Source organism: Cuculus canorus, chromosome 18 (assembly GCF_017976375.1).
Source record: "Cuculus canorus isolate bCucCan1 chromosome 18, bCucCan1.pri, whole genome shotgun sequence".
In the NCBI taxonomy this organism is placed as follows: Eukaryota; Metazoa; Chordata; class Aves; order Cuculiformes; family Cuculidae; genus Cuculus; species Cuculus canorus.
In genome coordinates, this window is record NC_071418.1 from 474066 (window position 1) to 499492 (window position 25427).

Sequence of the window (25427 nt, forward strand, 5' to 3'; positions counted from 1 at the left end):
GATGTAACACCCAGACTTTATTTCCTGCATCGTGATTTCCCAACATAATCCCTCACAGAAGAGGCAAATAAAGCCAGTTTCATTTCTGTGGCCATGCCATTAGCCCAAGGTGCTCTCGGCTGCTGCAGGACAGTTTAATGCGCTCTTACTGCTCCTGCTCAAAGCCACAGGCATTGGAGGACAGGGCTGACTCCCCTGTCGGTCAGATCACTCCAGTTTTATCCATTTGATCACAATTCATATTGTAAAAACAGACCTTCTTCCTCTAAAGCATGAGTGTGAGGTCCTACCAGCATGAGATGAGCCTTTGCAGAAGATAGAAAATTGGAAATAGTGGAGCATTTCCCAATTTTCTGCTTGCCAGCTGGGCAAAGGAGTAGTTACTAATTCTTAACCTTTTATATGTAGTAAATTAAGATTAGTACTACTGGCGCCAAGACCACCGACTTTATTTCTCTTTAGGATAACTTAATCTCCAGCCTTACTTACTTATATTCTAAGAAGGTAATTTAAGTGTGAAGTTTGTATTATTAAAACCAAACTTTGAGGAGTCAGTCTTTCTGTCATCCTTGAAGCTGTTGCCAACCAGCCTCTGCTCAGCTACATGTACAGAGCTTCCTAGAGGAGACTGTATGCAATTAGGAACTCATCTAGGGACTCTGAATTGAAGCCAGGCAGTTTTTGAATACAGCACAAAGAGGAATTTCTGTACCACAACAGCTACAACACAGAAAGGTTCCAAGTTGCCAAAGTTGTGGGAGTATGAAGGCACGGTACACAATTCTGGGAAGAAAATTGAAGGTAAGATGCAATCTTGACAACAACTCAGACACTGAATCGGATCAAGTGCAGCACGAGCAACAGACACGATTCCACACTCCCCCAAAACAGAGCGAGGAGCTCGTTAGGGAAACACCAGGGTAATCCCACTGCGCATTTTAGTTTTAGCTTGCCCAGAGCCGCTACACTGCCACGCATCAGCACAAGTAGATGCCATTTCCAATGAAACATCAATTAGAAACTGTTTGAGACTGCTCCCAGCCTGGGAGATAAGGCTTTAGCCATCATCCTCACAATACAAATGCACAGCTTTTCCAATGCTGAGCTGCCTGACAGGGATCTCTCAACACTTGCCTTAATATTGGCCTAATTACACCTTGGGCTTGATGTGTTAATTTGTACACACATTAGACAAGTCAATAAAAGCCTTAATTTTCAAGCATGTGGCCTACGAGCAGTATAGCTGAGCATGCACCATTCAGCAACAGGGTAATTCTTGGAGAAAAAAAAAATAACAACCAGTGTTACACAACTGCTCTGCAGTGAAGTAAATATACTGATGGTTCCTGATAGGTTTGAATCTGCAGCCAAGATGCCCGAAAGCCGAAACTCCCTCCTGTGACGCTCATCTGTTTCCACAGCTGGGCAAGAAAGGCACCACAGTGCTTTGTGACTTCATTTAAAACCACCAGGGCCAGGCACTCATTCCCTGTAAGCATCGCTCAGGTCTCTGTCCAGTACTTCTTTCCACCCAGCTGTTAACTTGCATCCGGCCAGCTTTCTGGCTGCCTTGCTTCTCTCTGGGCAGCTCCCACCGCTGCTCCCATCACCTGCCCTGCAGGTAAACCCAGCGAGGTGAGCAGGCAGAGGACTCACAATGGAGCCTTTCAGCAGAGCTGAAACTGGAGAGCCCGCAGCATGCCCTCCTGCTCAAAAGGGCCTTTGTTTCTCTCAGCAAAGTTAGGAGCTTTCATTTTGTCTGCCTCAGACCATAAGTTTGTCAGACCAGGTAAAATGAAGCCCGATGTCAGCAGCGTTAACTAACAGAAATGCTTTGCATCGGTCATTTACTGCAGGAACAACACAGCCAAACTTAACCATTGTTCCCAGCCCACACTAAAGCTGTGCAGCTGAATTTCAGTGTTGTCTTCCACCTTTCATTTCTCTCCACTTCTCCTTGCAGATTGTTTTATGACAAAGGAGAGAAACCTGACCACAGGCAACACAAGCCTGAGTCTCTGTTAATGTCTTTTGCAGAAACAATGCCACCTGTATGTGTTCAACCTACCCCGTGTAGACACCAACTCAGACTTAAGGCAAGCTACCCATCACACCTGCTAGCAAAGGATTAGAAGACTGGAAATGGGAAAAAACACAAAGCCATGAATTAATTTGATGTTCCCAGTCTGGTAACGCTCAGCTGTAAGACAGGCTGGTTCACCTGCGCGTTACCCAGCATCTGGTCTGACAATACCAGCCTCAACACGTTCGTTCTGCAAGGCTCGGACTGAGCCAAAGGCATCAAATACTACTTCCAAAAGTAGGATAAACTTAAAGCAGCAGACTGCCAAGCCCACATACCTTATCCTTCACTCTATCCACTGAGCTAAAAACAGATTCTTGCAGCAGGTACACACAGGTATGGGAAGTTCTTACTCATACAGAGAAAACAGATATGCAAAGCTAAGTGACAAGCAGAACATAGGAAGGCGTTTTTGTAACAAACACAAGTGTGAGGACTTGAAGAGCTAGTCCAGTGGTCAATCGGTCCTTCAAAACCACCTGGACCACCTCTCGCCTGAAACAGAAAGGCAAGATGGGAACAGGAAGCTGACCACAACCTGTTCATACTTGAGGGAGTAAACAAACACAAAACCTCCACTACCTACCACCAATTAAAAAGACTTTTTTAACTTAAGTCCATTACTGGGTCAGCATGGACAAATACATTCCACTATGTTAACACAGACCCTGTGTGGCACCATGCATTCATATTCATTCAGCTCCAGCATAAATAATCAAACAGGAATCCCCAGCACTTCCACAGCACAAACCTCATGTTTAGTCACTGCCAGCATCACACACCAAACAGGTGCAAATCCACCGGGCAACTCCTCTGATCAGCAACTTCATGGTTCCACAAAGTATTCCCCAAGCTGGTTCCTAACCAGGACCTCAAACAAGTGTTTAAAAACCTGCTTACCAGCACTACTGTGCCTGCTTTACCGGTATAGAAGACAAGGGCAGTCCTGGCATGGAAAGCACTGTGACTTCTTGGAGCCACAACATTCAACAGGTCGGAATGAAGGGCTGACTTCCCCTGATCCTGGCCTATGCAGCTGACAGCAGATGTTTATTATATCAAAGGGCAGAGGCTTTCAAAAGATCCATTATCTCTGGAAATACTGGAATGGCACACATAGGACTTGGAGGAAAAAAAAAAGCCACTTTATGCAAGAAAAAAGTATAATGTAAAAGATTCTGGTGTGAGGTTCATTCCCTTTCCGATTCTTGTTAGAAAAGAAAAAACTACTGTGGCTTAGAAGTGCAAATGCATTTTGCAAGGCCTTTAATTTGAAAGCTGTTAATGCAAGTAACCTATTAGGAAGCCTCTAAAGTAGTGGCCTCCCTAGAAACTACACAATTTTTACCTTCAGGACTGAAGCAAATGGAGTCACAAATCCTGATGCCAACATCTAATAGATCTGGAAGCTCCCCTCTGCGGCAAAGCTAGTTCCCTCAACCCTGGTTTGCATCACCCAAATGAGTCTGTCTCTGGCAGGTAAAACATTCATCAGAGAAAGGCACGTTCAAGGGAGAGACAGCCCCGAAATAGCAAAGGTTTTTCCAAGATATATGCAATTTTATATGCTTATAAGCAATTCTGGGACATCTTTTCTGAGGCTGACAGTGCATTCAGCTAAATGCAAGCAACTCAGCCCTGGTCTTCTCCTACTGAAATCTTTACTGCAGCTGCACCAGCATTTCCTCACAGCATCAAGCAGAATGCAGGCCTGAAGCACTTGAGTTCCTTGTGTTTCCCAGTGGGAAGGACGAACGCATGGAAATGGTGTGGTTTAGTACCAAAGTGCAGCAAATCACTCATCTCAGATAGCCGAAGTTCCACTCTAAGTATCTGTCGACACTAGAACTATAATGAATCACAGAGGGTATTTCCTAGGCTAACTTCACTTAGCCATTAAATTTTTCAGGCAAAATTCCATTTAAACCTTGGAAACACAATCCCTACAAACACATCTCTGATACCAGTGAAGGTGTAAGCAGCCATGAGCCAGGCAATGCATTCACACCAGGCATTTACAGCAATGAAAGCACTATGTTCCTGGCCAGCGCTCAAAAGAAAATGCCCAGAGTGCTGAACAGAGACCTCAGCCATCGCTGTTTTCTCTGCACAGAGAGAGGGAAAAGACTAGATAGAAGATTCAGACTAAGATAAAAGCAAATTCATTATTAATGGCCAATGTGCTGCCTAGGTGCTACCACATTTCCACCACAGACTTTTAAATTCACATTTCAAAACAGAGGCATACTTATAAACCCAAAACATACAGACAGAATCCTGCCTTCAGCTGCATCACAAGCTGTGGCTTATGTGTCTCTCTAGGAAAATATTTATTTTCAGCGCAGTACTGCAAACACTCCCTATAACATAAGTAGTCACAGCACATAGCAGGACAAGCTACAGAGCACTGAGAGCATTTAGGAGACACTGGGAAGTGTTTCAGCAAGCGCCGCTCCACAGCACAACAATGTCCTTTTTCTTAAAACGAAAGCCAGAATTGAGAATGCACTCGCGGGCTTCAAGAGAACGAGTCAGACACATCAAGGAGTAAAGGACAGAACTGGAAAAGAAAGCAAGCCACCTCTCCTAAACTTAACATTCCCACCCCCACACAAGCAGTTTTCCCTTCCTTTTGCACTGCGCAGCGGCTCAGGACAGATCTGCCTCACACACAGGTGCCCTGAAGTCTGAGGTGAGCCCTGTACCTTGTTAAACTGGAAAAGGTCGCGTTTCAGTCTCTCTCGCACTGGATCATGGCCGGGTCTTAAGAACCTTCTCATCTTCCTCGCTGTCGTATCTTGGCACCAAAAATCCTAATGAGAAAAACACAAAGCGATGTAAATGCAAGCAGCCTGAGGAGAGAGATGGGCAGAAGTAAGTTATTTACTTGGGTTTAGCAGGTAACATAGATCAGCCAGAGCAGAGCGAGACAACATTGCTATCGAGTGACTAAAACCTGATACCACCAGCACACCGGATCTCTGGTGCATGACTTGCACAACACCATTTTCACAGCACCAAAGTGAACAATTACGGAGAAGCCAAGAGGATTTTAGGGGAATTTTCACACTGGGCCATTTCGTGATCTATTGACCTTATCCAAGGAAAAGGCAAAAGTGCAGCGTTCGCATGAACATTCAGACAAACCCAACCTCAGGGCTGGCTCCCAGGCGTTATTGACTAGTACCAGTTTGCAGCCCAGGTAACCCTCCAGCTATTGAGCTAAAAAGAGACACGATCCCATTTTCCGTGCACTCCATGGGCACAACAGAAATGGCTGTGCTGCCTGCAGGGCAGTTGCGTTAATTATTAACTTGCTTTGTAAAACATCAAGCCCGATTCCCTGCTCAGGGTGGGGGTAGGGGATGGAAATCTTGCACCTGCAGCTCAGCGTGCAGCCAGACGCACAAGCCCTTCCGTGTCTCACTACCTGGTCTCAGAGCACCAGGAGGTGCCGAGCAGGACAGATCAGACCTGACTCACAACCCAGCAATCACACTGGGGGACTGAGCGACAGCCCCACACTCTGTATGGCTCAAGAGATCCCTTGTTACATCTCCCCTCTGCAGAGATGGTCAGTGGTGAGGAAAACCCTGCCAAGCCCAGAGCAAAGGTTTGAATCGCATCCTGGCAGCTGACTTTGGCACAAGTGCTCCTGCCTGCCCTGGCTGTCTCTCAAGCTGCAGGTCCCAGCATGCAGACAACTCAGTCGTTCATGAAGCAGCTACCGGACACTCCAGCCACTACTTCAACTCAGTTTGTTGGACAGGAAATCAGTTATTTACCAGCCACCCTGCACACAATACACGCGCACGGTGGGGCCAGACCTTCCAAAGAGCAGTGAAGAACCAGTACAGACATCGTACAGCAACCCATCACGAGAAGAGAGGCACAACACTTACAGCATGGCAGGGAGCGGGGCAAAGGCAAGCATCACAAGGGAAAGCAAGGGGCCAGGGGTACCACAGGGCCTGCTAAGCCAGGGGGCCCTGGGCCCTTGTTCAGACCGTGGGGCTGGAGGGTGATGGGGGAAGAGAGCTTCCACAGCCTGGCTGTACAGATGGGAGCCGCAGAGCTGGCAAACGAGGTGGCTTTCTGTGTGCTCCTGCCAGTAACAGTGGTGTCTGGTTAATGACTTAAACCAGTCAGCCATTCTCGAGGAGCGCAAGTTGTTTTTCAGATGGTTTCTAGCAAGGCCTTATCAGTTGTGCGGGGCAAAACAAAGGAAATGGTATTACATAAACAGGACGCTCCATAGCTATGTTTTGAGAGGTGCCTTTAGAAACTCTGAGCTAGAACTTGTACCTCTTGGTTGTGTTCCTCCTCCATTACCTTTCCTGCTCACAATTCAGGATCTCCAGCTGCCTGTGCGCTACAGTCTGGAGCTCACCAAGAGGGCTGCAACGCAGTCCTGGTTCAGAGGACCATATCATATCAGTGCCAAGAGCCTGAGTCCCTCAGTCCCCATCAAGAACCCCAGCATCTCCCCTCTCCCTGCAGAAAAGTGGCTCTGAGCCCGCAGCTACGGGCATCTGTGTTGGTGAGCAACAGCATCCGCGCAGGCAGGGGTGGAGAACACACACGGAAACACAGCAGGGTACTAAAAAAAGAGAGGGGGATAGAGCGTAGTTTACTTGGAAAGTAGATCCTTCTACAGTGGTTAAGGTAACATCAAGCAAACCAGCAAAATTGTACCAGATCACAGGTGTCCTTCACCAGACGTTCCTGCGAAAGGGGATGCACTGACACAGTGTGTTTGCTCTGTGTTAGCAAGAGCTCCGGAGCAGTGACGAGCGGCTGTGCTATGCGGGGAGAGCAGATCACACCCATGTACAACACACAGCTCGCCCGTAGCCAGACAAGGGAAGGAAAGTGCCAGAGACGCGCCCTTTCCACTGTCACTCAATACCCCGAACCTGTTCAACCCGGCAAGCCCACAGGGAAACTCCAGTTCCCCTCCCCAGTCCAGACGAGCCCTCCTCAGCAGTGACAGAGAGATCTCACCACTAGGAGCAGAGGCAGGAGAGGGGGCTTGGTTTGAGAGACACAACTGTGTACATAACGCCCTGCTGGAATGTTTTATCCTGAGGTACGAACTGCATCCAGAAGCACGCTGTTCTAACCTGCTCGTGCGAGGGATCCAGCACTCACACTCCAGCCCACAGCAACTTGCTCAACTGGCTACAGAGCACAGCAACTCGGAACCGGGCAGTAACTCACTCGAGGAGACCAACGTGATTGCAATCAGGTGTGCTGCAAGTCAGCTCTCACTAACTTGTACCAGGGCCTCATGCCTGGCCAAAGAATGAGAATTGTGGTATGGGAGGAGAGGAGAAGCAGTTTGTAGCGAAGGCAAATAAAGAACAGCAAAGAGAACGGCATCCACTGCAGCATGGTCTGTCCAAGTGGAATTATTAATACAAGTTTATGAGGGTCCCACCAATGAGAAAAGCACAGTAAGTGTCTTTTCCAACTCCAGAAAAACAGAGTCCAAACTCTGTATGATCTTATCTTCCAGATGCACATTTACATATTAGCAGGCCAGTTTCTCTCCCACACACTTTTGACGTCTTACAAAAAACTCAGTCCATGTGCTCTGCAGTCATCCGCCATTCAGCAGTTACAGCCATGTGGCAACAATTGTGGCCACCAGTAGCTATAGAGGAATTCTCCAGTAGCCTCTGAAGCCATTCCAAGCCTGCGTGTATCTCGTGTTCTTATTTTTTGGGGAAATAATTCTTCAGGCCTTCAAAAATGAGCCTTCTCCCAGAAACTATGTGCAACATCCTCCACTTCCAGACACATTGAGGTCAGCACTCTACAGGCAACAAGAGCTCAAGGTGAGTCAATCCCAACTCTGCTCCTCTTCAGCACATGGATACCTGACGGCAAAGCTCACAGTGCCCTGTACATTGAGCTCCTGCCGCTTCATTAGCTGAATGCTAGCTAAATATGATGAAGTATCCTTTTTTACCTCATTTGATTAGATTCAGTCACAAACCAGAGCACTTCCCTATCCATACAGAAAGGCAAGGACAGGATAAGCTGCAGGATGATCCTGTTTCCAATCACAGATCAAGGAGCAGTTAACATGGAAACCAGACTACATTCTGGCTTCCTTGCTTGGCTCCATTCATTTTAGGTGGTGAGATTTATGGCAAGTCCTCATGCTGCGTCACACAACATATCCATCTTCAATAGAAGGCCAAATGCTTCTGCCTAGGAGTAGCATTCATTGTTCCTCTCTGCTGTGTGTTGGCAACCCCACCAGAGCTCCACGTTTTGCTATGTCTGCATTGCTTGTGCACGCAGCAATTCATCTCGATGCCTGTGCACAGCCCTGTGATGCCAGATCTTCTCCACCAACCACACATAGGCTGAGGGAAGAATTAGCTTTTGTAAAAACTGGCTGCAGTTTTTGCTTACACCCTCCTGTGACAGCGGAATTTCCAACCAGAAGTAGAAGGGAACCCATGTTGTAAGTCCCGATCACACAAGTTAATCCAGTCTTACAAGACGAGGAAGCCCAGGTCAGAAGTTTTCACTATGTAGACAGTGTTAAGTGTGGATGCGGTCCCAAATTAATCCCACAACCAAAACATACCCATAATAAGTTTATTTGGCTCACATAGGAGAGTCGCAAGGTACCATGTGCGTGCTTCCTAGGCAACGCGAACAGGTCTGCAGTGGGATAAGGTCCAACAGCATTCTTCTCAAAATGCCATCAAGCGTCTCGAGAACTCTTACACCTTGCCTTGTTTTAGGTCTCCTTTTCATTCCTTCCTCCTCACCCCTTACTACTTACAGGTCCTTATAGAGAAAATGTCTACGCATGCATCTGATAAAGAATTATCAACCCTGCTAAAATAAAAGAGGCCTTATCACCGAGCTTTGTTTGAATTACAAGCATTTGGTGCTCCTACAGCAAACAGTCGCCGACGTGGCCTTGTCTGAACTGGGTTTCCTCCCGCACCCAGAGTTTGCCCCGTCCCATTCCTGATGGCTGCAGAGCAGGGGCCAGATCAACTGCACAGGAAAGAGCGATTCCTTAGCACTAATGATCTCACAACAACAAAAACTACCGAAGCGTCATTTAAATACCAGTCTTACCAAGTTTATTGGTTACAGGAGCCATCAGACACGACTCAGTGATATGACAAATTCAAGAACACTTTCAGCTTGCAATGGATGCATCACCTCCAGCCCCTCCTGGGCTGTGAAGTTCACCTCTCCAGCTGCGCTCGGCTACCAGGTGGCACCAGGGCAGATAAGGAGGACGCACAAGCCAGGCACAGCAGCTGCAGTCAGGGAACGGCTGCAGTAGGTGGAAAGCTTGGGAGTGTAAGACAGCACCCCCTTTTCCCGGGGTAAGGCTGCACCAGGAAGATGCTCCAACATCATTAATCTCACAGGCTAATAATGCCGTGCAACCTCCCTTAAACAACACAACTGCTGCCCCGTGCAAGCTCCCCGGGACCCGCAGCTCTACAAGCAGAGGAGCATTCAGATGCACCTCGCACACAACCATCAGGGAGGTGAACCGAAAGACCCTCCTGTAAAAAGGATTTAGTTGTGTGAACCTGGAGAGACAGACAGCTAAAGGAACAACCAAACAGATAGGGCCAACACCACATGCCAGCGGCTGCGCCCCCAAAACACTGAGAATATTAAACAAGAGATCACAGACAGGTTCCCCAGGAACTCCTGCAAAATAATTGAGATCCAACCACACAAACCAGGCTGATGTAACTGCTACAGCTTCGCACTTAGACTCACCAGGGGCCGCCCACCTGCAATGAATTTACTAATTGTGCAAACCTCGTGTGTCATTGCAGCTCCTGTTGTGTTCTGCTTGTCATGGGAGCATGACAACACAGTTTCAAAACGCTACAGCCGAACAAAGTCTTTGCAGGGAACACCACCATTGCATATGATACAAAACTCTCTGTATGCTTCTAAGCAACACGATTCAAAATAAAGAATGGCTTGTGACTTTGGGACAGCATTTTACACCACACATTGTGGGTCAACAGAATAAACCACGAAAGCATTTTCTTCTTAGAGCAACACCAAGACCTAGCTAGAAGGAACTTCTAAATGAGAATTGGACTTTCCATAGACTTTCTGCACAGAAACCAAACTCTTCGCTTCCACCAGTTCCTCCTTTGATAAATCCTTTTAAAGGAAGATCAGGCTACAAGCAGAAGCACGTACTTTTACTGTCATGTTCTGACTGCTTTACATTTTATATGTTTAAAACCCCTTACTCGCTGATATCTCTCCAGCCCCTGTATCAGCCAAGAAAAAGCCACACCTCTTCCCTAAGCAATTCCAGGCAATAATCCCATTACCGTGCCAAAAAGCCACTGGAAGACACAGGTTTCTCAACTAGTTTACCTTCTCCAGTAACGTTCTCTGGTCAGTAGTCCAGCAGATACAAACTGTTCAGATACAAGATGTTCCTCGCGGCACCATCCTATGAAGATGTTTGAGAACTCTCCTCCCTCTCCAACACCATCAACAAACCACAGCCTCTCAGGTGGGATCAGGGACCGCTCCCTGCGGACTATCTCTGTCCCCTCCACGGGCCGGGCTGACTGCTAAGGAACGTGCGGGGATGCACGGAGGACGCAGCCCCGCTCTGCACTCTGCTTGCCAGGAGCACCGGCTTCCCGAATCAAAGCTGAAATCCCCAGGCAGCCGCTCTGGGCACGCAGGTTCCCCTGGGACTCAGCAAAGCGAGATATTCCAGTTGACTGAAGCGATGAAGTTGACTACAAAGAGCAGCGTTCCCCGTGGAGTAACCTTGCCTTGCCACCCTCCCCATCCTCACCCAGGGAGGCTGCTCCCCCCCTCCCCATCCCCATCCCCACCCAGGGAGGCTGCTCCCCCCTTCCCCATCCCCATCCTCACCCAGGGAGGCTGCTCCCCCCTTCCCCATCCCCATCCTCACCCAGGGAGGCTGCTCCCCCCTTCCCCACCCCCATCCTCACCCAGGGAGGCTGCTCCCCCCTTCCCCATCCCCATCCTCACCCAGGGAGGCTGCTCCCCCCTTCCCCATCCCCATCCTCACCCAGGGAGGCTGCTCCCCCCTTCCCCATCCCCATCCTCACCCAGGGAGACTGCTCCCCCCCTCCCCATCCCCATCCTCACCCAGGGAGACTGCTCCCCCCCTCCCCATCCCCATCCTCACCCAGGGAGGCTGCCCCCGCCCCCGGCTCCCCGCAGCCCCACTCCAGCTGCCCGGCACCGTCTCAAACAGACGGGACTCGCCCCGAAGCTGAGGTGCAGCTGCTCCCCTGGGACCGGGGGTGCCAGCCCCACCGCCGGCGGGGTCCCGCGCCCACCAAGCTGCTATAACTTCGGGGAGGAAAAACCCCGCTAAGGTGAGACTGGTGACACGGGCACGGATTGAAGGGGAGAAAAGTGGCGCCTGGAGCGTCCCGGGGGACAACGCGATCCCCCGAGCGGGCGAGCAGGGACCCGCGTTCACGGGCACCGCCGGGAGGGGGGCGAAAAACGCCCAAACAAACAAAAACCCAAAGGAACTCGGCTCCCCCCCTTCCCTCCAGGGCCCGGTGCCCCGAGGTGCGGGGACCTGTGAGGGGTACCTCCGGGGAGCGGAGGGGACTAGAGAGAGACCGGAGGGGGACCCCGAGGTGGAGAGTGCAGAGGGGCCCCTGGAGCCGCAGAGCCCGGGCAGGGCCGGCCCCACCCCGGGCAGCCTTACCGGACCCCGCGCCGCTCCCCGCGGGCCTGGAGCCCGGCCGCTGCGCCGCCCGCTCTGCGCGGAGCCGGGGGGCGGTGCCTCGCATGCAAATGAACCGCGACCGCGGCCACGCCCCCTGCCCGCCGTGCCGTCCCCAGCCATGAAGCGCCCCGGCCGCCAATCAGAGAGCTGCGCGCGCGCAGGGGCGGGGCCGCGGCCGGGCGCAAGCAGAGTGCGCACCGCCCCCGGCCACGCCCCATGTAAGCCACGCCCCTAGAATACAAGCCGCGCCCTTGACCCCTCCCCCTCTGATACAGGCTCCGCCCCCCGGCCGGGGCACGGCCTGGAGTCGCGGCCGCGCTCCCGGGGAGGTGCCGAGCTGCCCCGGGCAGTGGAAGAGCCCGGGAAGGCTGTACCGAGCGTTAAGGCCTCGGTTGGAGAGAATCGCGGAACCGTTCACTTGGAAAAGCCAAAGTCCAGCCGTCCCGGTCCCCCCCCGGGCGCCTCAAGCCCCCAGGGGCGGGGGCTCCATCTCCCCTCTGGGCAGAGCCCCCATCCCACGGCCCCAAAGGGCCGAGGGAGGAACCGGTTCCGTGGAGCACACCGGCAGCCCGAGGTCTCAATGCATCCATGCAGAAGCTGGAGTTACCTCCGACGAGGGGCCAGCGTGGTCAATGTTTCAGCCAAGCTTCTAAAAGTGACGTTTTTCAATTAAATCATTTGTTTCTGACACCTTCGGGCAAGGCCCAGCCCGTCCGCAGCACGAGCCCAGCAAAGCCGCGGTATCGGTCAGCCCTGTCCCGGTGAAGCACCGTTGGCCATCGCGGTGCTGAGCGAGGCCGCTGTTTCCCAATCCTCCCTGCAGCAGTTATTAAATTGTAATTATTTTGTGCTGAATCAGGGAGTCGCTGCCCCAGCGAAACTCACTGGGTGGCTCCTGCAGGGTTCATCGATACAATTCCACCTCAGCACAAGCAGAGACTGATTGAAATCAAGAGGAGTTTGACCTAATTCCAGTACAGACGTGAGCCCTGTGGGTCAGGACAGAGCTCTCCTGGCTGCACCCATTCTTAGAATCCCTCTTCCCACTGATTTTAATCTGCAAAACAGTCTGGGAGCTCGCTGAGGGCACAGACAGGAGGTGCTGTAACATGGCCTCTGAAGACTTTGGGAGCAAAAGCACTGCTGGAAGGAGGGAGGGGACAGGGAGGACACGTGGGGAGCAGTCGGACCCCCACCTCAGCAGAGCCCTGACACCTTCCAGCACCTGAGACTGCGGGTGCATGCATGGAACAGGAGCCGGCACAGTGCTCGGAGCAGATTCCTGCCACCTTGGGCTACAACACCTCTGAGGGGGACAGCCTGCATTGTGTGCCAACGGAAACCACATGGGACTCCTCCAGGCTCCAAGCCACGCTGTCCTCACAGGGACAGACACAGATAGGTTGGGTGGCCATGAGCAGGCACTCACCAGCTGGTGCCACTGGGTCCCAGCAGCCTCCCCACCAGTCTCCCTTTGCAAAACTCACCATCATTTCTGCAGGAATCAAGAATGACACCGAGGAGCTCGCACTGCTGGAAAAGGTTTTAATGCTTAGCCTTCTCCCCATCTCCAAAACAAACTCAACAATTATCCAATAAAATGCATCTTGAGAGTTGCTATTACAGTTCTGAAGAATGTCGATACTGAACACAGCCATGCTCTGCACGCTCTTGTCCACAGAGCAGACCCTGGCACCCAGCACTGGCACTTTTGCAGAGGCCAAAGCAAAGCTGATACCTGAATATCATCACAGAAAGCTCCCACAGCAGGGCCTGGGACGTAATGATGTCCTCAGTTTGAGGCACAACAGCCACAGGACTGGAAGGCTCAGGAGGAATTCATAGCTTTCTTTACTTGGGGTCTCTTACTTGCAAAAGAGACAAGGATGCACAGCCAGGAAAGAGGGCATCAGGCTGGAGCAGAGGGGTCCTGGTGCAGGATCACATACAGTGCGTTGATATCACTGGCTGCACTTTAGCAAGGCACAACGCTGTGTGACCACAATGCACGTTAGCACAGCCACTACTGCATGAGCCCAGGGTGCTGCCTGCAATGTTCAGGTGCTTTTTCTAATGTCAGCTGATGAGATAGCACTCAAAGCAGAATTTCCTGCTCTCAAGTGCCTGGAATCTTTACTCCAGGTAGCTGTTCTATGGCTGTGCCTTTTTCAAATCAGAATCTGATCTGATGGCTGTTGGTGCAGCTGAATGACAGAGGCTCAGGACACCCGTACTGATCTGATCAGCTTATTCTGTCCCTAACTGACCTCAGTGACTCTCCAGCCATTCCACTGGTGTGACAACAGGCTCACCAGCAGTATTTTCTAGTGGTCCACTGGTCGCCAAAGATGACATGGAAAAGGCAGACTGGTGGTCCACAAGATAAGAAGGCTGGAGAACCAGTGGCTCCAAGAACGAAGCAGTGTGTGATCCAGTCCAGAAATGCCCAGCTAAGCCATGCACACTTGTTTGCTGTAAATTCTGTTATCATGCCTGAGCCATCTGGTTGGGTCAAGTCTGTAATAGTGAACAAAATGGTTAAGTACCCAAGGTTCCAGTGATCATAGGCTCTATTTTCTGTAACATGTGATTAATCAAGAAAACATCCCAAGTAAAGCTCTTCCCTTCATCCTGGCCCCTTTCTGCAAGTGACAGCAACTTCAGTCATTAACATCAACTGGCAGCTTGAACTCCTTCAGTGAATAAAAGGCAATTTCTCCATAATCCACCAGCGCAAAGACCACCGGGACATCCCCACTCTGATACGTAACCTGCTTCAAAGCCCGAAGGGATGGAATATCCTCATCAAAGCTGTAGAGAGAAAAATATCCCACTGTTCTCAAAGCAAGAATACAGACACAAAGCTGTCCCAGCCAGGGATCAAACCAGCTCACTGAGGTCTCAGGAGCTGGCAGTGACCCTTCCCACCTGTTTTAGTCAGAGCAGAGGCTCCCAGCCCTGAGAGTGCACTGCATGCCAGGAGCTGGCGAATCCTCTGCCAATATCAAGGGCGACTGCGCAGTGCTCCACACTGGGGCTATGGGATGCAGTTCGCAGGGCTATTGGCAAATCGCCAGTCCAATGCAATCTTAATACCTGCGTGCTAGGAGGATCCTCAGGTTGCTGGGATCAACATCTGACCTGCTTTCTCCTCCTTCTAATTCTGCAGAGCCCGTTTGCTCGTAAACGAAAATATTTATAAAGCAAGGATCATCCTCCTTGCTCCTGAGAGATCTCTGTAAAACCACATCACCGCCTCCCTTGCTCTGGCTACTGCAGCCACGGAGAGCAGAGCAGAGGCAGCTTTAGTGTGCATCAAAATCAGAAAAGGCAGAGACTAAACCCTGTACCTGCCTGTGGGGCTCAAGTATCTGATCTGGATCCAGGAAGAAAAGAACGCACTGATCTTAAAGTTACATTTGACAAAAATCAAAATACAAAACTCGCAGTCCTGAGCCTGGGAAGTTCATCTCTGCAGAAATCCACAGGAATCTGCACCAGCTGAGCATTCAAGGCACAGGGCTCCCTGGAAAACTGAGCTCTACAGGAGTTCCACGAGCATCGCATAAATGCAGCAGTGGCTTTCGCTCCTGACTCCAGTAACACTCAGACATGAGCAGTAAGTAACCAGATGACCGACCTGCGTGGGCCAGTGCAGGAGCTGGGAATCATCAGCCACAGCCTCCACCAATGGAGGAACTGAAAGGAAAGAACTCTGGGCAGGACCCTGGAGGGAGGCGCCCTGATGATCTGTAAAGCTCACAAGGTGCTGGGTCATTTACAGATCATTAGGACTTCATTTCCACAACAGCAACAGCTAGATTTCAGAACATAGCGTAAGACCCATGGATACCTCCTGACACACATCCTGACATGCGGCTTCCCAGGGTTTGTCTTCTTAAACCTGGCCACAGCGTCTGCTTGATACACATTGAAGTCTATCTTCAAGTCCTCTGGGTCCTCCTGCTGCCTACAGGAGACAGAACACATTCGCATTCATATGGGCTCAAAATGTTGTAGGGTACAGATAGAGCAGAGGAAAGAGGGAGCAAAAGCTCTCAAAGCCTGGCCACTCTGGACCCTTCAAAAGTCTTCACCCTGCAATTGTTCCAAGTCCTTTCCAGATCTTTCCTCACCAGATCAGAGCAAGCTCCCACCCCACATCTGTCGCACGCCCCTCTCTGCGGCCTCCCCTGCAAGAAGCACCTCTAACAGACACAGTAGCAAAGCGCTGCTCTGCCCTGCAGGGCCTGCACACAAACACCACACGAGCCCTTTGTGGCAGGAGCAGAACCCAAAGTCCCAAAGGCACCGTTCTATAACCACTCCAGCAAGGATGGCAGCACATTCCAGGGATGAGGCACAGGTGAAACAAAACCTCTAGGGGAGACCACTTGGCTGGGATGCAGAAAGGGAACTGCAGGGAAAGCAACCTGGACGTTTTAACTGGCCTGGAAGCCCCAGCTCTGTTGCTGCAGGACCTGGTACTTCACAGAAATGTTAGCCCCTCACTACAGATGCAACAGGGTCACGGAGCAGAGCATTGGATTCTCTGAATACCACACAGCTCCCAACTGCTGCTGCAAGCATCTCAGCAGACCTCACAGGCAGGGACAGTCACAAGCGGCCCCCACTCACTAGCGGCCGCGAGCTGTCAGGGTACTGACCCGGAGGTTCCATCCAGGATGTGGGAGGGCTGCAGCACGCTGATCTGCTGGAGGAGCGCAGCTGGAGGGAGAAGGAACAGGAAAGGATCAGACCAGCTATTTCTCTCCCAGGGCACTCCAAGCACTCCACCGCCACCCACGAGCCTTCCTCCTGCGACAATGGCTGGCAGCATCACAGTCACCGCTGGCTACTTCAAAGACTTCAACTTCCTCATCTCCTCCCAGCGAACACCCCAGAACACCCTGCGATTGCTTTGCATCTTGCCAGCCCCTATTCCCCACGCCCAGCAGCCTAGCAGGAAGGACTGCAACACAGTAGGACATGGGGAATGGATTAGGAGACCTCCCCAGGCCTTGTTTATCCTGGCACTTGGCTATAGAAAGAGATGGAAAGGCAGACGACAAAGCTTTCTTCTCTCTCTCTGTGTCCATGGCTGGGCTCCTCTGCGCCTGCTTTTCCTAGGCCTTCTAATGAGATTCTCTTCTACAGCATATTGTCCCCTAAACAGACATTTGGCTTCTCCACGTCATCCCTTTTACTGTTGGATACCAGGCAATGTCTCACAGACTTGGGGGGAAGAAGGGGATCCCTGTCAAGTTCCCAGAGCCGCTACCTGTTGAGGTAGCTTCATCTGGCTGCAAAAGCGGTGTGACAGCTTGGTCCCAGAGATGTGGCGGTCGTCTCCAAACCCTCTGCTGGCTCCTCTGCTCCAAAAGTGCTTTGTACTCCTGCCAGTTGGAGCAGCACCTCACCTCCTGGTCAGCGTTGACACTGCTCTTGTACCTGCTCTCCCTCTCTCGCTGCTCCCTTTCCTTCCGTGACAGCTTCTCCTGTTTCTGATTGATCCGCGCGCACCAGGAAGCTGCATCAACTTCCCTCCCTGGCACGTTCTCTGGCAGGAGCCCGTTGTCAGGCGAGGGCAGATGTGTACACGGCTGGTCTGGGGCCATGTTTGGCAAGATGATGGTGGTGAAATCCCAGCGGGGTGCACGGGTGCCAGCGCTGCTCTCCTTGTGATCAGCCTGGCTTCTGGTGGGGCTCAGGGAGTCCTTTTGTCCAGTACCAAGAGGAACTGGGTTTGACTGCCCCTCTCCACTGCCAGCATCTGATTCCTTTGGCTGCTTTGACAAGGGCTTTTCATCCACAGGAAGGCAGCTGGAGTCTTCACAGTCATCTCCAGCATTTTTGGAGGTCCCTTCAGCTTCTGGAAGGTCCTCAGATACTTTATGTTTCTTCTCATGCAACCTAAAGACAGAAGCAGCAGGATAAAAGACAGGGTGAGTGTGTGATGGAACTTTATTCCCTTTGAATCCTGACTCCTCCCTGCTAACAGGAAGAACACAGTCTGTTAAGCCCGAAGGAAGGACAGCAAAGGCGGCAGGAGCCCCCAGACAGGTCTGCAAACCCTTGACAACCACCTCTTAGCTGGAAGGAGGGCGTCTGCTTGTGTGACAAAATGGAAAGGGAAAAAAGCAGGCCAAAACCAAGCAGTGAATGCCAAAGGCAGAATAAACTTCTCAGCAGTCCTGCATGAGGTTTGAGTGCAATGCCCAGGAGAATCCCAGCCTGGATTTGTGCAAAAACGCACTTCCAGCCTGCAGCACAGCCTCAGCACACCCCATGCACTGACCCAAACACCTCCAATAAACACTACAGACTTCAGCCAAACCAGTATGAACAAGGCAGCAACCTTCCTGCCAGTACCTCCTGCTGGTGTGAGACAGTCCCTGGTCCCAGAGAAGATGGGGCAATTCTTAAACCACCCCTTTTATCTCCCAATTCCTAAAGTTTCATAAGTCCTCAGGCACCAAAGTACTTGTTAAAGGGTGGACTAACCTCCCCCTTCCCGTTTCTTACAGGGCGATGCCACCTACTGGAAGCTGCCATAATTATAAGCAAAACTAATTATGTCAGCTTCCGTTGGCATTTTGGATGCGCCTAGAGTCCACGTGCAAGGACCAGGATCCAGCTATGCCCTCTGCTGCACAGTTCCAGCACGTGAGCTGGAAAAATGAGCAAGAGGAGAAATCTGCCACATGTTTCTTCTGTGCTGACCTCTCTGCCCTTCTATTTTGACATCTCACCACCACAGCTGGGAGGCTCGGGGCAGTTTGCCCCTATTAGCCCTGCATGAAGTACAGCTGTGAAAAAGGGCACATGGCAGAGTGTCCAGGAAAAGCCCTAGACTGCTTGGGGACAGCCAAGAGCAGCCGTGCCAGACCGGTCACTCACAGCAAGAGGGGCCGAGAATGCTGTTCCCAAGCTGCAGAGCCTGAGAGAAGGTGAAGGAAGGCTTTGGGCCACATCCCTACCTGGGGCTGGAACTCCTCCTCCTTTTGCGATGGTGTTTCCCAGAGCTCTGGCAGTGACTTTCCAGGTTCAGTTGCCTCTCGTAGGGAGACAGGACAGTGCTGTAAGGAGACACCAACACAGAGGCTGACAGCAGGGTGAGGCAGTGACACTACCCTTCTGCTCACCCCCAGAATACAGCAAGAAAAGCCTTTCTTCCAGGCACAGAAAATCCACAAGCAGGACCAGGATGGTCCTCAGTTCATGCCCCATTTCATGTTCCCAATCACCATCTCAAGAGGGAGGAGCACTTTTAAAATGGCACTTTTAGCCTTTAATCCTCCCAAAAGATAGAATGCAGGGTCAAAGTCCTCTTCTCTGCCGTTCCACTGGGGCCATGCAGTGGGCACAGAGCTGCTCAGGGTCTTCCAAAAGAAGAAAGCAGCGTGGGAAGAAAAAGCTGGTTACCTGGGGTCGAATCTCAGTACAACATAACCCAGTTGCTTCAAGTGGCTGAACACCTTAGAGCAAAGGAAAGCAAGAGGGTTAAAGGACTACCCCAAAACCAAACAACTTCTGTTCTGCTACAACCAGGCAAACACAGTGTGGGACTGGCAGAGGAGAAAACACCAGGGTTAAGATCCAAAGCAAAGGTGGGGAAACAGGAACTGAGCATCTGGAATAAGGCGAGCGGGAAAAATTGAGAACGATTTCCCTTCCCTCCCTAACTGCCCAACTCTGCTCCCAGCCACCGGAGGAGGTCGTGTGGCAGAGCTGTGGTCTCTGCCTTCATCCTCCCTGCAATAGCTGGGAGTCCCAACACACCTGGTAGTGCGGCAGGCTCACTGCCTCCTGCGACAGCAGCATCTCGTAGGCTTCCTGGACTGACAGGGGCTGATCTTTGTAAAAGAGCTGAATGGTGCCCTGCAGGGCAAAAGCATGGTGTTGAGAGTCACAGGCAAGAAATCAATACAAGTTCAGGACAGTCTCTCCCCACGGGTCCAAGAAGGACTCAATGTCTCCACCCACACAGGTACCCTACTTACACACTCCACCAGGTACAGAGCCTCCTCAGGCAGCAGGCACTGTTTACCACGCTCCGAGAACCCCATGGTGTGCCAGAACTTTCCCTGGAATGGAAGCACAAATCTGTGATGGGGTCTGGCTGCACCCTGCCAACAACCAGGCTCCCTCCCATTTCAAGCAGCAAATCAGGAGTCTGCAGCGGCCAGCAGGAAATGATAGCGCTGAGAACACTCTGCATGGACTCACCGCAGGGGACTGCAGCTCAACGATGCCCTGTTCTGGCTTCCACTCAGCCTTCACCAGATTCCTCCTGAGGGGGGTAAAGATGAGTTTGTTATTACTGCATGTCGTACAATCAACTCCTTTTGTAGCAACACAACAAGCTCAAGAAGGTATCAACAGGCAGCAGACTTCCCAGTGGCAGTGAAAGACACTAAGAGCCTAGAAAGACATCATCCTCTGGATCCAGCAGGAGACTTTGTCACCCGTGTCCTCAGCCAGCACCACAGACGTCTGTCCACAGCATGCTGGCGATGCCATGATGCATCACACAACTGTTCAGAAGCTGCCAAGTCTCTCAGATCGCCATATCCCGCCCACATGGTCTTATAGTAAAAACATAATAGCTGAGGAAAAATGGAGGGTTGGCTGCAAGGATGCAAACACACGCTGGTAACAGCTGGCTCAGGGAAATGGAAGGTAAGGCTTGTAGGGCCTACCATGGACTCGCTCTACATCTTTAGTCAGTTCTGCAAAGGAAACTCTAACCTTCCCGGTTGCCTTCCCATCCTGGGAGTCTCTGCTGCTGCCCCAGACATGCATTTATGGATGTACTTGAACAAACGCAGTGGAAGACAACAGTCTGACCTGCCTGTCCACTGGAGGTCATCATTCTCGCTCTGAAGTCCCCAGTAGTGTGATTTTGTGTGAACTGCTTCTGCTGCTACCGAGCAGTGCAGACAGAGAATCTGTTACCAGAAAACAGGAGCCAAAAAGGGCAAGTGTGTGCTGAGAGGAGGCATGTGAAAGCCTCCCAAGACACGATAAGCTGCAGGGACTGGTAGCGCTGTGGAAACCAACAGTGATAAACCAGGGATACCAAGATTCCTAGCACAAGGCCACGCAAGAGCATCAAGGGACCACGTAACTCCGACCATGTGCAAGAGACAGCAGCTGCTCTTTGCAAAGGCCACGGGGTTGCGCACACATCTCAAAAAACGAGGGGACTCGAGAGGCTTCCAAGCAGCCCAGAGCTGCTGGTGGAGAAACACGACCCGCTCCGAGGGCATGGCGGGGCCGAGCTCCCCGGGCCAGGGTAGGGGCCAGGGCAGGGGCCAAGGCCAGGGCAAGGCCAGGGTCAGGGGCCGGGGCACTCGCTGGGCCTCCACCCGCCCCACAGCTCCGGCACCGCGACACCCGACTCACGGCCGCGGCGGGTGCTCCTCGGCCAGCAGCCGCCACTGCTCCTCCCGGCACCGCCGCAACCTCTCCGCCTGCTCCGCCGACCCGTCCGGCAGGAACTCCTTCGGGCCGCGGCGAGGGGCCCTGCGCCCGCGGGGCTGCGCCAGCTCCGCACTGCGGGGAGAAGGGAAGGGGGGGAGGTGAGGGGGGAGGTGAGGGGGGAACGCCCCAACCCCACCGCCCGCCCGGGCCTCGCCCGCACCCCGTTCCTCCAGCCCCGCCGGGTTCCATGGGCGCCGCGCCGGAAGCGCCTCCCCCGCCACGGGACCGGAGCGCGCAGTGGGGCCGAGAGCAGCGCCCCCCGGCGGACAGGAGGAGCGCGGGCAGCGGGGCCGAGAGCAGCGCCCCCCGGCGGCCGGGAGGAGCGCGGGCAGGGGGGCTGAGCACTGGGCTGGGACTGGGGTCGGTACTGGGGTGAGCATCGCACAGCGGGCACTGAGCACTGGGCTCCCGGCACTGGGCACTGGGCTGAGTACTGGGCAGAGCACTGGGGTGAGCATTGGGCTGAGCACAATTTCCAAAATTTATGTACTTGCTGCTAACATAATCCCAGGACGCCACGTCCCACCTTCCAGTTTATGGGCTGTCACCCCATTGTTGCGCTCAGTTTCTCCCTAAAATAGCTGTGTTAAATCACTCCAGGAAAGGCTCTGATGCAGAATTTGCTTTTGATACCCACTGCGACTACAAGACCCAGAAATGTCAAGACTAATCCCGGTTCACGTTTCTTTTTGATACTGGGATTTCAGCTGTAACTTTCATGGGGGGTCCTGCTCCTCCCGGGGCACCGGCAGAGCCTTCTCCCAGGTGGGACTGGGTTCTTCCCAGCTGGAGCCTCTCAGCGGCCCCTGATGGGCTGAGTGCCACCACCTGGGCACCTGGTCCTGGGCACCTGCACTTTCTTTTCCTCACTTACAAATAGACAGAGGAGGAGGGAGGTTGTTTTCTCCTTTTAGATATTTATCTAGGTTTAAATTAGGGGTTTTAATGTTAATTTTCTGTGTGGCTGCCTTGAAATCGTGATTGTGGTGCTCATGCTGTTGCTCCTCTTAGAGTTGAAAAAATGGTCATCGAGCTGAGCCATGGAAAAACTTGGCTTTGTGAGGGAAGGGTCTGCTCAGGATGTCTTATGAGCTGACACAAAGATGGATGTGGGACTGTGAGCCCAGAGGCTGCCAGGGAGGAAAAGTACGGCTGGTGACACCAGGCAGTAGAGCAGATTCCAGCCCTCTTCATCTGCGTGGGATGTGCAGCCCTTGAGTGGCCATGGAGGAAGCTGATGGTGGAGGCCCCCGGCTGTTCCTTCTTGCTCCAGGGGAAAAGGGGCTTGGTTTGACTGGAGACACAACACGGAACACGCCAGCTCCATGCACCGGGAGCATGGGCTCTCAGAGCAGGTAAGTGTGTGGGTTTGCCCACTTCTTTTATTTTTTCCTTTTCTCTTGGGCATGAAAAAATGTTCATGAAGTGTACAAAGTTCTTGGGATTGAAAACATGGGCTGCCCCTTCTGAACAGGGCAGCCTAACCCCATCTCTCCCTCCTGTTGCTCCCGGCAGGCTGTGCAGAGCAGAGCAGAGCTGTGGTGTGAGGGCACAGGTCTGAGCCCCTTTGGTCCTTTCTGTTGTGTTTGTGCAGTCCCCGTAACCACCAGTTCCTCATGGTTAACTGGATGAACTTGGTGTAAGCAGACCTATTGTGAGTTCTGACAAAACAAGAGATAGTGTGGCCTTGGGATTGTTCTCTAGTTCTGTGCAGTGGAGAAGGCTTGGCCAGGCGGGAGCCCCGCGCTCCGTGCTGGGGTACAGGTACCTGCTCTGGTCCCGCTGTTACCAGCTCCTGCGATTCCTGCCGTGGGGGTTGGAAATATTGTGGTAACTTTGCAGAAACCAGCCGCGCCTCAGCTGTTTGGGGCTTGGGTTTGATCCGTTTGCCAACAAATGGTACCACTTGGAAGTCAGTGTCTGAGGTGGGGAACGTGGTCCATCCACCGTGCTGCAACGCGTGCATGTCCTGAATCCTACAGGGTTTGTGTGTAGATGGTCTGTGTGATTTGGGACATAAAAGGATGTTACAAACTCCCTAAAACTGGCAAGTTTAGGCTTAAATTCCTGTGTGTGTTGCAATAACGTGATGTTATGGAATTGCGTGGCTCTGGGCTGTGCTCCTATCATCGCTGTTTAACAGCCCCGTTATCACAGGTTAGCAGCAGTTCAATATGCAATTGTCTGATTAGTGTTATTATACGCAAATATATTCTAGTAGAAAATATCTCAACTCTGAGCTTCCAGAGTATCACATGGACAGCTTCTCACAGTAGAAAGCAAGAAGGGAGGGTTTGGCAGTCAATCTCCACAGGATTTGGCAGACCTTAACTGTGTGCCGAAGGGCTTGGGTTTGGATGAAAAGCAGATCGGTGCCAGGTGTTATGGCTTGTCTGGGATGTGTGGGGCCAGTCTGTGCTGTAGCCTCACCTGGGAGTGTTCGGCAAATTCCTTGCTGCTGTAGGATGCTTGTGATGCCTGCGATTGTTCCTGCAGGGTGTTACAGCTGGGAGTTTGGGCACAGCACTGGGGAGAGACTTTTTGCCCAAAAAGGAGATTACTGAGAAAGGTTTCTGGGCTTAACCTTTATTGTAGCTTGTCAAGGCTGGAATTGGGAGGTGTGAGGACAAGGTTTTTAACAAAAATCTGTCTTTGAGAATAGGATTTTGGGGATTAAGTGGCTAATGCCCCTACATAGTCTGTGTGCGTTTGTGTGGTTCACTGGCATCTTCTGCTGACCGAGAATTGGAGGGACTTAAATTTTGTCTTCTCTTTTTTGATAAATTTATTAGAGTCACTTGGTGAGGCCACCTACAGACCCCGGTGCGATCCTGGGGCTGTGCTCTGCAGCAGGAAAGCCGGTACAGCATCGCTCGGCGGGTTTGTGTTACACAGGGAGCTCCTTAGGCCCCACGTCATGATCTGAAACGGCCTTTGTCACTGCTGTGTGAATTCTTAGAGCTGCTGTCTGTAAGTCATCTGAGGCTTTATTTGAAATCCCTTACTGGAACCTGAATGTTGTTAATTACATGGGAAAAGCCAAGGAGCCATGGACCGGTTCCAGCCAGAGTGATTCAAATAGTCATGAGTCTTTCTTACCTCGATGTACGGCACACAGCTGGGAGAAAAGATGAATGCTTTCTGTCCAGGGAGAATGCTGAAGCTTTCCTCATTTCCCTCATTTGCCTCGGCACCCTGCTTGTGGTTCCCCTGAGCAGACTGAGGGTTTACACCGGGATGCCTGGCTTGGGATGAAGGAGCCTCTCTGTTAGAGCTCAGGGTTACAGATTATGCTCCCTAAGTTTCATAACTGCCCCCACAACGTGTTTGCATTCACCAGGTACTTTGAAAGGTATTCCCTGGGCCTTGGTCTGGAGAAGCACTCAGAAACCTGCCACTTGTGACTTTCCATGGCTGGAGGTGCCTGGTAGGGACTTGCCTTTGGGTCGGAGATAAGAAATGAAGTCTGGAGACTCAGGGTGCGTTTGGCTGGTGTTGGAGACTGGAAAGGAAGAAACCTTGTTTAAGAAAAGGAACCGGGTGATAAGGGTTCTGCTTTGCAGTGTTTCTTCAGCTTGTAAAGCTCCAGGCTGTCCCTTAGCTGTTCAGGGCACCCCGGCTTTAAACCAGATAGGACGAATGATTGTGCTGCGCTGCTTGTGAGGCCGAGTCCACAACCACAAGGAGGCTGGAAGCGCTTGGGGATTAAGGTGTTAAAGGAGGGTAAAGAGCTGCTCCCTGTCTGCACGAGCAACCCCCATGCGGCTAAAACCTTCCGTGTCGCTGTTTGCATTTCGAAGGTCTCTGTCTTGAAGAGTTGGAGCTCTAACAACATGTGCTCCTCTGGACTCTTGCATTCAATATGAGTGATACACGGAGAGATTAGTGTAATGAAGATGTTTTAACAGCTCCACAAACGAATCAGCCCTGCGAACACTGTCCCACCTACAGCACTTTGGTGGTGGCAGGTTGAGACAGGTTGAATTCCAGCACTCGGGTTTGGTGTAATCTTTGTACATAGTGCTCTGAACAAGGTACTTGGAAAAGTGAGGGCGGTGCCACTGAAGTGAACAGAAATATTTGTTTCTCTGCAAAGCTTATTTTCCT

The 25427-nt window shown here is 51.8% G+C and overlaps 2 protein-coding genes across 16 annotated transcripts in view; both read right to left on the minus strand.

Moving 5' to 3' along the window:
• The window catches only part of LLGL2 (LLGL scribble cell polarity complex component 2), a 32259-nt gene extending 20338 nt beyond the window's left edge, over positions 1-11921 (minus strand). For 10 of the 13 annotated variants that reach the window (XM_054083258.1, XM_054083257.1, XM_054083256.1 and 7 more), the window contains exons 1-2: positions 11814-11921; positions 4789-4896 (exon numbers count right to left, since the gene is read on the minus strand). In XM_054083258.1, the coding sequence (XP_053939233.1) occupies positions 4789-4863 (75 nt within the window). In that variant the 5' untranslated portion in view covers positions 4864-4896; positions 11814-11921. Of the gene's footprint in view, positions 1-4788; positions 4897-5235; positions 5360-10480; positions 10876-11813 lie in introns of those variants that run through there. The other 3 variants (XM_054083260.1, XM_054083259.1, XM_054083261.1) reach the window with 3 other exon arrangements.
• A 1443-nt stretch (positions 11922-13364) lies between these two features.
• TSEN54 (tRNA splicing endonuclease subunit 54) lies at positions 13365-21545 on the minus strand. Of its 3 annotated transcripts, XM_054083589.1 has the most exons (11): positions 21481-21545; positions 21243-21392; positions 20064-20127; positions 19838-19921; positions 19617-19715; positions 19260-19312; positions 18815-18913; positions 17116-17747; positions 16502-16562; positions 15688-15804; positions 13365-14645 (listed from the first exon to the last, which is right to left on the minus strand). In XM_054083589.1, the coding sequence occupies exons 1-11, from the start codon at positions 21507-21509 to the stop codon at positions 14495-14497; spliced, it is 1539 nt and encodes a 512-aa protein (XP_053939564.1). In that variant the 5' UTR covers positions 21510-21545; the 3' UTR covers positions 13365-14494. The 3 variants fall into 3 exon arrangements, with proteins under 3 accessions (XP_053939564.1, XP_053939566.1, XP_053939565.1); XM_054083591.1 differs by lacking the exons at positions 21243-21392; positions 21481-21545 and adding an exon at positions 20689-21211; XM_054083590.1 differs by lacking the exons at positions 21243-21392; positions 21481-21545 and adding an exon at positions 20685-21211.
• Between the last annotated feature and the right edge of the window lie 3882 nt (positions 21546-25427).